Source organism: Aphelocoma coerulescens, chromosome 10 (assembly GCF_041296385.1).
Source record: "Aphelocoma coerulescens isolate FSJ_1873_10779 chromosome 10, UR_Acoe_1.0, whole genome shotgun sequence".
NCBI lineage: Eukaryota > Metazoa > Chordata > Aves > Passeriformes > Corvidae > Aphelocoma > Aphelocoma coerulescens.
Window position 1 is genome coordinate 1365873 of NC_091024.1, and position 13124 is coordinate 1378996.

At 44.6% G+C, this 13124-nt stretch overlaps 1 protein-coding gene across 1 annotated transcript; it reads left to right on the top strand.

Moving 5' to 3' along the window:
• Nucleotides 1-239: 239 nt before the first annotated feature.
• On the top strand, nucleotides 240-11108 carry LYSMD2 (LysM domain containing 2). Its single transcript, XM_069025804.1, has 3 exons — nucleotides 240-512; nucleotides 4050-4387; nucleotides 10335-11108. The coding sequence occupies exons 1-3, from the start codon at nucleotides 315-317 to the stop codon at nucleotides 10384-10386; spliced, it is 588 nt and encodes a 195-aa protein (XP_068881905.1). The 5' UTR covers nucleotides 240-314; the 3' UTR covers nucleotides 10387-11108.
• The last annotated feature ends 2016 nt before the right edge of the window (nucleotides 11109-13124 follow it).

Below are 13124 nucleotides of genomic sequence, written 5' to 3' on the forward strand. Positions count from 1 at the left end.
CCGCACAGCCCCGTCCCACCGCACAGCCCCGTCCCAGCCCCGGGGCACCGCACAGCCCCGTCCCTCCGCACAGCCCCGTCCCACCGCACAGCCCCGTCCCAGGCCCGGCCGGCCGCCGGCGGGGCGGGCGCTCCCCGCGCATGCGGCCTCTCCGCGCGGGCGGGGCTGCCGGGCCGAGCCGGGGCTTCCGCCGGGGCCGGGCCCGTGTCCGGCGCGCCGGGGGCGGCGCGGGGCCGGAGCCGGGGCCGGGGCGATGCCCGGAGCGGGGCCCGGGGCGGCGGCGCGGGGCCGCGGGCGCTGAGCGCGGCGGGAGCATGGCCGAGGCGCTGCGCCAGGAGCCGCCGGGCGGGCCCGAGTCGGAGGCCGAGCTGTCGCAGCGGCTCGCCCGCACCAAGGCCCGCTCGTACGGCAGCACGGCGAGCGTGGCCGCGCCGCTGGCCGAGCGCTACGTGGAGCACCGGCTGAGCGCCGGGGACACGCTGCAGGGCATCGCCCTCAAGTACGGCGTCACGGTAAGGGAGCACCGCCGGCGGGGCCGGGAGCGGCGCTTAGAGCCGGAGAATGGCCTGGGTTGGAAGAGACCTTAAAGATCATCCCGTTCCAAACCCCCTGCCGTGGGCAGGGACGCCGTGCACTAGACCAGGGTGCTCAGAGCTCCATCTAGCCTGGCCTCGGACACCTCCAGGGATGGGGGAGCCACAGCTTCCGTGGGCAGGCAGCGCCTGCAGGGCCCGGCTCCCCGGACAGCGGGGCCGTTGTTGGGCCCAGAGCCGAGAGATGACAGCAACAAGTTGTCCCATAGAGCATTTCCTAAACACAGCGGGCAGAAAACGGTGTGGGTACGGCGCTAGTTTTAGTTTCAGTATTTAAAAAGCTGACAGCAGAAGTTAGGGCCTGGCGGAGGGGTCAGCACGCTGGGGCCTGGCGGGAGGACACCCGCCTGCTCCCGCCCGGTGAACCCGTGCGGCTGCTCACCGCGACACGCACTTCAGGTTAAAAAAGAAAACCGGTGTGATTAAACTTACCCTGTAAAAAAAGCATTATTTTGAGCTTGACGCACAGGCCGTGACAAGAAGAAGGAATTTCTTCCTGTAGCTTCAGGGCTAAACATTCTTCCGTTGTCATCTGCCTGCTGCCCAGAGGCGAGGCACACACACCGCTGATTGGAAAGTGTGGCTGCTTTTCTGGTCACTTTCTACGGAAAAAGAAAGTTTATTTCTGTGAAAAATGCTGAAAGTTTATGCCAGCTTAGGACATGCAGAGTCCAATAAAGTCTACCAGCAGGCACTTCTACTGCCATTCCAGACAGAGCAGAACTCAGCTACCCTGCCTCATTCCCACTTATTTGGGGCCCATATTCTGATATGCAGCTTCAGCAGTCCCAACACACAAAATTGCTCGGGGCCAAGCAGCTGATGAGCGTGGCACTGGTAGGGTCGGTGTCACTTTGACATCAGCTGCAAACAGCACCTTCCAGTTGGGCTCTTTCTAGAAGAGCTACAGTGTAGTCCCAAACTATTAGGTTCTAACTGGGGTCTTTTGCTTCTCTTGGTGTGCAAGATCTAATAAAGCCTTCCATCACCTTCAACAGCATTCTGCTTTTATTGTGGAAAGGGTTGAAAGTCTGTTTCTCTTCTCTTTTGAAAGATTACACCACTTTTGACTGATTCTTGTTGGCAGCAGGGTTAATGACACTGGTCCACATTAAAGTAGACTTTTGCTCACTAAGAGGGCAAAGCAGCTCATTGGATGTTAGATTTTTTTTGTTTGTTTTTTGCTGCACTTTCCATAATGGACAAAGTCTCTGGCCTAAATGTTTTAGCTATTTTACTGTTCTTCAGAAGTGTGTTTGCTCACTGCAATTAGTGAAAAATACAAAGAGATCACTAAAATAGTAGTTTTCTAGAAAAAAAGGCATTTCTAAGCAATTTACAACTTTCATCTCAAGTGAAGCCGTGAATCAAACCTGTACAAACAGGTTATGAACCATAAACTTTGTTTAGAATATGAGTTTGATAAGCGTTTGCTGTGCTAATGATGTAAAATATATACATTGGGGTTTTTCCCCAACATCTTATTGGTTATTTGATTTGATAAGTGTTCTGCTTAAGAAGCCAGAGCTGCATCATTAGAGACTTCAGCTGAGAGAGGTTAAACTGACATGAAATGCTCCTAAGAGCAATGACAAGTTCAGCAAAATCAGCCATTGTGTTTCTTTTAATGGGTGTCAGCCCAGGGTAGGACTGTGTGCAAACACGTTTGCTTTTAGCAAAATGAAGACTCTTGTGTGTTCACACAATGACAAGGACTGACTTCCTCTAACAAGTGCTTCTGTTTGCTTCCTGCACCAGGTATTCTTGGCTGGAAGTGAGAGTTGTAATGGAAACATCAGAATTATCTTTGGCTGCCATTGCCTCCAGTATTACTGGTTTTAGAAGTTTCCCCTGTGGTTTCCTCACTGGGAGTTACTTTGTAGCCAGAGACATCCTGTCCAGTGCCTGCCTTTGCATGACTTGGCATAGACAGTTCAAGATAGATAAAAATGCTGTGCTGGGGGAGAGGGATCAGTGTGCTTTGTTTGGCCTCATCCTCTGCCCTTCACCCCCTCCCCCGGATACTGTCTATTAATCTTTACAACTTGCATTTGTTGTATCTTCCTTTTGAGTAAATTAGCACTGGGAATTCACATTTATGGTTCTGCCAATTTATGGTTCAGTGCAAGTGCTGTATCCCTTTTGAGGGGAGAAGGATGAGGACTATATTTCATTGTCAGTAGAAGCAGTTTTGATTAATTAGTTCAGCACCAGTTTGTGTTAGTGCAGCTTCAGTTAAAATATTAAGCATGTGCTGAAGCTTTTGCTCTTCCACTATGATAGATCTGTAGCTAACGGGCATTACTTCAGTCTTCCCAACACTAAAAAAAGAAAACTCTTGTTAAATCCTGCTCTCCATACACCTCTGAATGTACAGAGTCACACTGAGTTGTAGGAGTTACATTGCACACACGAAGTAACCTGCTCAGGGCTGAGGGATGTTCTTTTTAGAACCAAGTACTTTCCTTTTTATTATTGCTCAGTGCAGAGATACAGACTTCCAAATGCTGTGAGCTGGTATTTTAGGAAGAAATAACCAGAGGTAGAGTTACAGTGAAATAGGAGAGAGAATAGCAGTGCAGTGCATTATTTATCAGCTATTGAAGCATCACCTTCCAACTCTCCTGCAGTAGGATCTCAGTTTTCAGCTTCTGTATTGTATTTTTACAGAAAAGCTCCAGCTAGTATTTTAAACATTTTATTATACCCATCAAGACAACTTTTAGAGATTTTAACAATCAACACTTACACTAGGGCCATTAGAAGTCTCATGACTAAGTCAGGTAGAGCTTCCTTTCTGCCCTTCAGATGGTGCTCAGCTTGGGAGAGAACTTGCACCCTTATCTTCTTTGAGCCTTACTGCAAATGGTTTCCAGCCCTTAGGAGCTGGAAGAGTAGTGATTGTCTCTTACTTGTGCCACTGGATATTAGCTATGCAGTTTTTAAATGGGATTATTAAATCTAAGCATTTCACCACCTTAGCCATCTGCATCAACAGGTTGAATCCTCACGGTAACTTTATCCCCCTTGTTTGGATTCTGCATGATTTTTACCAGAGAGTTCACCTATAGGAGCTGCTAGCAGTTCTGAGCCTTGTTCTGGTATGAATCCAAACCAACAGTACTTTTGTGATTGAAGTTTTGTTCTTTGGCAGGCTCTTCCTGTGAGCCTGCACAGAGACTGGAAGACTGCTCAAGGAAAGCATCTTTAGGTAGTGCAAGACTGGAGAAAGCAGTATTGTGGAGTCAAGTGTACATAAAACCTGGGATGTTAGCAAGGCTAAAACAGAACATGCACTCTGAAATCACTTTGAATGCAAACAAATTCTTTTCTGAAATAATTGCTGCTGCAAAGAAAGTATACATTTTTTTAGCTAAAGGTTGTGTACTACTTCAGAAATCTAGTGCTTTATACTTCGCCAAAACATAATAACTCATATTTTCCTATCTTTTTCAGATGGAACAAATAAAGAGGGCAAATAAACTGTTCACTAATGACTGTATATTTCTGCGGAAAACCCTGAATATTCCTGTTATATCAGAGAAACCATTGCTGTTCAATGGACTTAATTCACTGGAGTCTCCTGAGAACGAAACTGTTGACAGCTCCCCTTCTTGTGATGAAGGACTAGTGGCAGTTCAGGAAGAAAGTAGTTCTTCCCCCAGTCCTCAAGAGCCTGACAATCAGCCCACTGCACCAGAAGAATTATCTGCCAAAGATTTCCTACAGAGACTGGACTTGCAGATTAAGTTATCCAAACAAGCAGCCAGAAAACTAAAAGATGACAATGTCAGGTAAATGCCACTTTTGGTGTTAAGCATCTTAATCTCAGCCTGAAGCTGTTTTAGTCTAAGCTGACCCCTCTTTGTGGGGTCTCAGACAGCATCTGTAGCTTTAATTTGTCAACAGCAAGTGCCTGCTATTCTCATGCATCAGATACATTCAGAGCACAGCAGTAGCAGGTGCCTTGCTATGGCAGTTAGAAAGGCTGCCTCACAATATTGTGTTTAGAGAATATGAATACTATTTCAAAAGAGCCAGGCAGCCAGGATTCTCCGAGATGTCTTGCTGTGTAAGTAGGCAAATATTTAAGCAAAAGCATAGTTTTTGCTAGAGTGCTAAGCCAAGGCCTATGAGGAAGCTGATTGTGTACAGCAAGGCATTATTCTATTTTTCTTTTGTCCCAAATTGCCCCATTGTGTAAATTTTCTCTGTGATGCAGTTTCAGTTAAGCTTTCCTATCTCCTTTCCCTATGCAGTTCCCCCCTTTGTGGATCCACCTATGCAGACTTCATCTTTTCTTCAGTATTTCCAAAGCCAGGGGCTCCCACACATTTACTTAAAGCAGTACTTTCTGGCCTCTGTGCCACAGTAGTCATCCCCTCACATACATAGGCACCCCATGGAGAGCACAGAAAGACTCAGAGCAAGAGTGAACTTCAGCAGTGTTTGTTTTCCATGTCCTTGGGACAGACTTCCTCAGCTTGTTCACAGTCAGTCTCTTGGGCTGGCTCTCTGCCTGTTTATTCCCTGCAGAAATCACCTCAGTTGGGGGATGCTGAGGTGGCCTTTCTCACAACAGTGAAAGGTATGACTGCAGGGGACTGGTACTGCTTCTCTTACTGGAGAGAAGTTACACCTGCAGATATATGCTTTGCTTCCGCAAATTTGTTCAATGCAAAACTTCTTCTACCGTCTTGGTTCACTTCACATACTCTGATTTTGAGGGCAGGCAACATACTTTTCATGCTAAGCAGAAAGTAACCTTTCAGGACCAAATTTATTGAGTAGAGAGTCCCTTGATTTGTTTAAATTAAGGGATTATTTCAGCAACTAAAACTTTGTTCAGCAGACAAAAGTTTGATGGACAGCACTATATTGAATTTAGCAATTGGACAAACCTCTTTTGGAGAAATATCTCCACATACAGCTCTCCATTGCCAGGGCACTGGTTTAAAGTCTCAGGGAAGGCTTAAATGCTTTCACATCTTGTTAACACACTTGTCAGTTACTTTCTTTTGCATTGATTGCATGAAAGGAAAAATGGCTGTTGGAACTCAGAACCTTCTCTGTGCAAGCTCATCCACTCATCCACTTCCACTGTTGTATTTGAGGCAATGTAGGGCATCTATCAAAATGTGCTGCTGCTGACTTTCAGATCGTAACGTGTATGTACCTAACACACATTAGAGTAGATGTTGACCCAGCAGTTAAACTGCATAACAGGAAACCACAGTCCCTGCCAGAGGAAGGCAATTATTTTAACACCTCTTCAACAAAATAACGTGCTAATTTACAGAAGGAAGTTCACTTAGACCTTGCTGCACCTTGAGCAGAGCCAATACAGCAGAAGTGACACTGCACAAATAGTACACTGCTGCCACTAATAGCCATTTCCTCTACTGCTTCAGTTACAAATTGGGAAATGAGGACCTGGTACCAAGTTTCCTCCCAAGAAATAATGTACAGGAGGATGAGATACTTTCCCAGCTCCTGTTCAGATTTAGCAGGTAATTCTGTTAATTATGAATACAACAGAGCTTTATTGGTCAGGATGCTACAGGAAGCATGAAGTACAGAGCTGCAGTCAGTCTGCTGAGCAGGAGTTACCTAAAGCTTTTGAAGAGAAATAGCTTCCTGTGCATCTGATAGCCTTCATAATGTTCCCTTCTGCATCACTGCCCTTGGCTTTCAGCCATGGCTCACAAAAGCCATCCTTGACTTGTCCACTTCAACAGAGTTGGAAAGGACAGACCCCTTTACAGTCTGGCAGGAAGGGGCAAAGAACCAAAGTCAATGTTTACTCTGCAGAAAACAGGAGTAGAGAGAGACCATTGCCAAAACCCTCAGAGGTACTTTTCAGCTGTGTACTATCAATGGTATGTCTGGGTCCAGACTGGAAGGTGGCAACATTCCTTACTGTGCTCCAGCAGCTCCCCAGAAGGCACCTGTTCTCCTTCCCACCCAGACCTTTCGTGTCCCTTGCTTGAAGCAGGAAGCCTTTGGAAGTTGGACAGCCATGATAATAGACCAGCCTCATGAATATGCAAGTTTTCTATTCTTAGAGTGAAAACCATTTATGAAATGAGAGTGCTGTTTCCAGCTGCTCTGGCCTGTGTTCAGGTTGCCTTGTCAAAGGCTGTTTAGAATGTGATGTGCCAACGCTGCTGAGTACTTCCGTGCCTGCTTGGGAGTAACAAAGGAGCACCTGGAGTTAATCCACTGCACCAAAAGGGACCTTGGAACTCACAAAACTGCAACCAGAAGCAGGCTATCCGTTCATAAACTTAAAGAGCCATAACTTCTCACCATACCATGAGCCTGATTTGACAGATGGTGAGAACCACATCTAGTAAATTGCTCTTTATAGCCTCCTTTAAGTTGCCAAGGATGCATGTGCACACATGCTGCCCTGATCTGGATTAAACCACACATGGCAGTTTCATAGTCAGAAAATGCCCTGTGCCACAAAGGCAGCTTAGAGTGAATTATATTGTTTAATCAGAGCTCTTGGAGTCACTCCCTTAAGTGCTCTTAAAGGAATAAAGTTTAGCTAGAAAAATTGGGGAGCACATAGTTGCATATTTAGACTAAATATTAAACTATACTAGCTGTGCAAGCAGATGAGCATTAAAGGTTATAGAATGTGATCCACTCTGTGCCAGCTGCCTTTCACTGTTAGAGTTTATATAAGCACATAGCTAGATCTACATGTAATGATACTTTCACTAGAGTTTCATTGAGCAAGAAATCATGCCTTAATGAATCATTAATCATGCATATTCACCCAAGATGCGCTCAAGGCAGTAAGACCTTTTTGTTTTGAGCAATGTTTTTATAGTAGGCCAAAAGAAATGCAGAAAGATTAATATAGTTGTCTGTAGCATATGTTATTAACCCATGTGTTTGCATATTAGGGAAGAATACTCAGTATTAGTTTTATCCACACATAAAATAAAAGCAATTGTGATAATTTGAGAAGATATGGTAGTGCTTCACCTGCCCCAAAATGGTGTTATGCCAAAACTGAAAATAACTTTAGTGATGCTTTTTGTATCAGATAGTTGAATATGAGATAGTTGAACACCAGATGTCTAATGCAAGCTCTTTATAGAGCCCTTAAGATATACCTAGGCCATATACTGTGCTTCTGGAACAGGTCACATCTTTCTGCATTCGCCTTTTAGCATCTAATTTTGAAAACCTTGTAACCGAATAGAGCCTTTCAATCACTGATGGTGATACAAGCCAATATGACTGGTGTCAGCACAGGAACAGAACCTCATATTGTCATCTGCTCACTTGCCTTCATCTGAACCTAGGAAAGAGTATGGTCTTGAAGCCTTCAGAACTGATAACTAATTAGGTAATTTGCCCAGTAATTTTTTGTCCTCATTGGCTATCAGCTGAGAAAAGAGATGCCTCAATAGAGGAGGCTGGCTGTGGAGAATCCTTTCAGACATCCCAAAACTAACAACTCAGATTGCTGCCTTGTTTGATTGTGGATTCTAGAAGCACCCAAGCATTTGAGTGTACTTGCTCACAGTCAGGTGTCCTTGCTCTTACAGAAGTGGTTATTTGTGGCCTGGTGCACACCATAGCTTGCAGGAGACTTTCAGTTCCTGTAAGCCACTGGGCAGAGTGGGGACAGCAAACGGGAAGAGACAGCACTACAGAGTGTTGTAATGCTGTGCTGTTCCTTTTCCATCCCCTGAGGGAAAATGTTGCAATGCCTTTCCACTTTTCTATTTTAAGCATCTTAAAAGTGAAGTGAATTGTTTGGTCAGTAAACATACACACACTGCCATGCTGGTGCTTGTTGGCCATGGACTAGGGCTACTACTGTATAATTTTATTTCATACAGAGCTCAGCTTGTTTTTAAGCCATCAGAATTGTACTTGCTATGTGTGGTTCTAAGATCTACATTGGTATTATTTCCTGGTCGTTACCCTGGGTTGGGGCAGTGTTGCAGACGTCACAGAGGGTGGCACTGCAGCCTGGGACAGAAGAGCAGAAGCTGTTCTTGCTGAGCAGTTCCAGGCCTTGGTCAGGAATGTACTTTGCACATTAGGTCACTGCCTTGCTTCAGTTCCAGCATAACAAGCTGCTTTATGGTTCTGACGTCGCTGCCCTGTGGAGAAGCCCCTCAAGGCTGGCCATAGCCCCAGTGCTGGCCTCCTGCCCTGTGCTGACAGCTGCCACCCAGATCCAAGTGCACACTGCACGGGGAGCTGGGGACAAGCAGCCCAGACAATGGCTTTGTTCCTTGGATGGCTGAAGACCTGCCAATATAACATCATTATTTCAGCTCTTCAGTTGTCTATATTCACCCATAATCAACTCATTTCAGTCCAGTGTTTGGCTGTTGCCATGTCAGGATGGATGTTATTCCTGTATTACGGCTTTCAAGAAGAATGACTGAAAATCTGATTCTGGCAGATGAGAAGGAAGGTCTCCTTGCTGTATCTCTGCCACATTTTATTCTCCTAAAAGGGGAAATTAAAAAAAAAAACTAAGCAAAACAAAGTAAACTTGATTTTTTGAGGTTTCTTTCTTTTTTTGGCAAGATTATTTCAAGGCAAAAGAAATACTATACCTTTGTCTTAAGATGATAATTTTGCTGGGAAGACAAGTACAAATTACTCCACTGTTTGGTTGGTTTGTAGGGTTCTTCAATTCTGCTTTGGGGGAAGATGGATAGATAGGTAGATAGATAGATAGATAGATAGATAGATAGATAGATAGATAGATAGATAGATAATCATGTTTATTAGGGAAAAGTCTTCATGGTTTTGATACTGAAATACTTAATTTTTACCTTATACCATTATTAGACTCTTTGAATAACTGTACCTTTGTATGAAGGTACATACAGTATTTAAAGTAATCCTTTCACAGTGTAGTAACTGTAAAGTCCTTCTGTTCTTACCAAAACACTGAACTTGGCAGCAGCTTTAAGGCTGGACTCTGAAGAAGAAAACTTTGAAGCTACGGTAGTACAAAGCAATGACCTTGGGGGAACTTGGAATCCTTGATTTAGTACTGGATACTGCACTGCAATAGGTTTACATAACCCCTGTTCCTTTGAAAGGCAATATTGCAGCAGGCAGACTGATTTTCCTGAGGATGTTTTAAAAGCAACATCACTTTGCTTTATCCAGTTATTGCATTAACAACAGCACTTGGGAGCAATTGCTTTTTCCTAAGAAAATCCAAGTGATCAGCCTTGATCAAAGGTGATTGGTGCAAGGGAAATATACATCAGGAGTATCCTTGCAGCATCAAGACACAGATCCACCAACAGCTGTGATGGACTGCTCTTGCTTCATTTGGTCTGCCTGTCCCCCCCTGCCATTCAAAATGCTGAAACAAACCTCTAACTCAGCTTTACTTTTTTAAAAGAAGAAATTAGAAGCAACAGTACAGGAACTGCAGTATGCCCATCCTTTAAGTTTTTCTTTGATTTGATCAAAAATAGTTCTTTAAATACATTCTGATGTTGTTGAACTTACACAGCTTTACTTGCTTTCAGCATTTTCAACATTTCAGATGTTCTCAACATCTCAGGAACTCCAGAGATGTGTAATTACAGTATTATACTCCAAGTGTTCCTGTTAGGCAAGGCTGGCATTGCCTAGTTTGATCCATTAGGAAAACTGGTCACTTGCATTTTCATTGCAGTTTTACTGCTGAGACATGGTGTGTTCCTGACCTGATGATCATGATTATTTTCTTTTTAGAGATGAGGAGGATGAGGAAGGTCCCTATGCAACTTCTTCGTATCACCAGTAGAAGACGGATGCGATGGCCTGAAAACTTTCCATGAAATCAGTTCTTAGAGAACTAAACAGTCAATAAATCAAAACCCAAGTCTTTTGGACTCATCCTCTTGATGTACTTAAAAGAAGTCATGAATGGGTAATTGCACTGAAATTATGACCTCTTCTGCCTTCCATAGGTTGATGTCCTTATGCTATATCAATAAAAGGTTTAAGCCTTCCAAAACTAGCAATGGCCTTTTTACCCCTTCTGTGCAAACTGTAGCATGGTAGCAACTATATATCCCTGAGGTCACCTTTATGCAGGATGTTGATCTTTAGTAAAGATTTTGTAAATACTTGTTAAAGTGAAATTTGTTTTAAGTATTTAAAAATATTAAATAAGTTTGCTTGTAAATGACAAACGGTGAAAGTAATAGAAATTTACTTATCCTGCAAACATAGGCAAGTTTGCTGTGAAAGTTTTGTCTACTTCAGGGCTGCAGAACTTGCCTGTGAACCTTGTGTGTGTCTGTGCGTGGTATGATGTATTCCTAGGAAGGGGAATGCAGCTTGTTTTGATTAGTTAAAGTCTTTATGGTTAAAGAACTGTTTGCATATTGGATTTCTACTAATAAAAGGGACGAGTTACAGCAAGAGAGTTTTTTTGTGAGGTACGACATTGGAATATCAGATGTGTGTTCTTGTGTGCAGTTATATTTTGTGTGGTTTTAATTTAATAAAATACAAAAAATACTGAAGTGTCTGTTCATAATGAGGTCAGCTTGGTTCTAGCCTGTTTTTTGGGAAGAACGGTTTGTCTCGTTTCATGAGCTATTAGATGCTAGTTTCAGGGTAAATGGTGTCTTTGCCCTTACCATATAAGTCACCCTCCTAAGTGAGACCTGTAAGAGCTATCTGCCCTGGTTGTGCAGTCTGTTAAGAATAGTAAGAGCCAGACTGGCAAGCCTTCCCTGTTCTGAGAAGAGGTGCCAGTATTCAGGTATGCAAGTGGACCCCATCTGAAGCTCAGGGAGCCTGCAGTCACTGTTTGCCCTGAAGTTAGTGTGTTAGTAACTTCTTGGTAAATATCCTGTATTTTTTTCCTCAGGTATTCCATAAACTTCACAAAATTCTCATCATTAAAGATTTGCTGGATCCCCACTGCAGCAGATACAGTTTCCTATCTTTTAGCTCATCAGTATCACTCCCTCGAAGCAAAACCTTTCTGCAGTATGTTAAGAGGGAAACAGTATGGAAAGTTTCATTAATTTACTCAAACCAGAAGTAAAAATTCACAGCTCAGCAGGAATTGCAATTTCCCTACAGCTAGCAGGAACTCAGAGCCAGCAGGCTCATTCAAATCAACTCTAGCTTGTCCTAAAGAGAAGGTCTGCAGTGGCACACAAATTAACAAGAACAGAAAAAGCTTAGAGTGAAGAACAGGAAGCACTGATTTTTCGTGAAGGGACTCATGAATTAGTTTTAGGTCTTGTCTCTTTCTTAAATTTGGAGTGTATCTATTCCTTACACGATTATTACTTCTCTTGTTGTCATTTAATTTCAGTAGGACATTACAAAGCCAGAACAAACTACTTTTCCAAAGGCAACCCTAACTTCAAGCCCAGTTATATTTTATTACTCCGCAGAAAAATGTAATCCTGTTCTACCAAAGGCATGCTGTTGTGATACCGCCGTTGCTCCAGCACTCCCAGGCCCAAGGTGCTTTGCTGAGCAGGTCAGAAGCCCCCGTGGCACAGGAGCACTGCAGCTCCTGCCTCCCGGCCTGGGCTGGCCGCCTTTCACTCAGGCCTTCCCAAGAGCGGGGCGGTGCCTGTGGGCTGCAGGACCTGCAGGACAAGCAGCGTGTGCACCTGTTTTCCTTGACAGAAAGCCATGCAGAAGCACAGGGGAGGAAGCAGCTCTGGCAGCCTGAACACAGCAGAGCCCTCAGGCGCACCCGTCCCCTCAGGCAGCAGCGGGCACAGTGCAGATAAGGCCCGATAATAACGCAGCTACCGGCCCCTGATAGCCCCGGCACCTCTCCTGGCTGGAAACCCCTCCACAGCTGCACACAGCGTGGCACTGGCTGTACAACCCACAGAGACACCCAAGCCACCTGTGCCACACAAGCCTCCTCCCACAGGGCTGCCGCTGCCCAGCACAAAGGCCGCCTGCCAGAGCCCTGCCTCGCACCGCTGTCCCAGAGCAGGTCCCTGCTCCTCTCCTGCCACACAGATGCTCTTCGTGGTATTTTTATTCATTACCATGTATATTTTGCTTCCCACTCTGCTTTTGTTCTTCATACACTTCTAGTTTCATACTTTGTTTATGGATTTTTACCAATTCTGCAAGGTGTGGTTTAGGGCTGGAATAGGGCCACGTCGGGCTGAAGCGAAGCAGATAAAATTCATGTTTTGCAGCTATTTTGCGGTGAGGAACCTGCATGTTTGAAGTTTTAATATATTTCTTCAGTCAAAGCTTGAAAAGTCAAAACCTGGGCAGGCTTGTGCAAGGATCTTTTTAAATGAAGTATGTGGGACATACCTGATAAAAAGTTTACCTTTGGGACTCAGTTGCAATGTGGCTGGAGGCTACTAAAGCCCTGTGAATCCAGCTAAGTCAGCCACCAGGTGCTGTAGCTGCATCTACCATTCTCAGAAGGGCATCCCTATGGCACCCCACCCCTTCCTGCATCGTGGTGAGCTGCTGTTGCTCCATGGAGCAGGATAGCCTCAAAAAGCTGGGCAGTGGAGAGAAAAGATGCATTCT

What these genes read in the sequence shown, in the direction of transcription:
- LYSMD2 (XM_069025804.1), top strand. Translation starts at nt 315, where the DNA reads ATGGCCGAGGCGCTGCGCCAGGAGCCGCCGGGCGGGCCCGAGTCGGAG. An exon ending in CCCTCAAGTACGGCGTCACG is followed by an intron (nt 513 to 4,049) that starts GTAAGGGAGCAC and finishes TATCTTTTTCAG; the next exon opens with ATGGAACAAATAAAGAGGGC. An exon ending in CTAAAAGATGACAATGTCAG is followed by an intron (nt 4,388 to 10,334) that starts GTAAATGCCACT and finishes TTTTCTTTTTAG; the next exon opens with AGATGAGGAGGATGAGGAAG.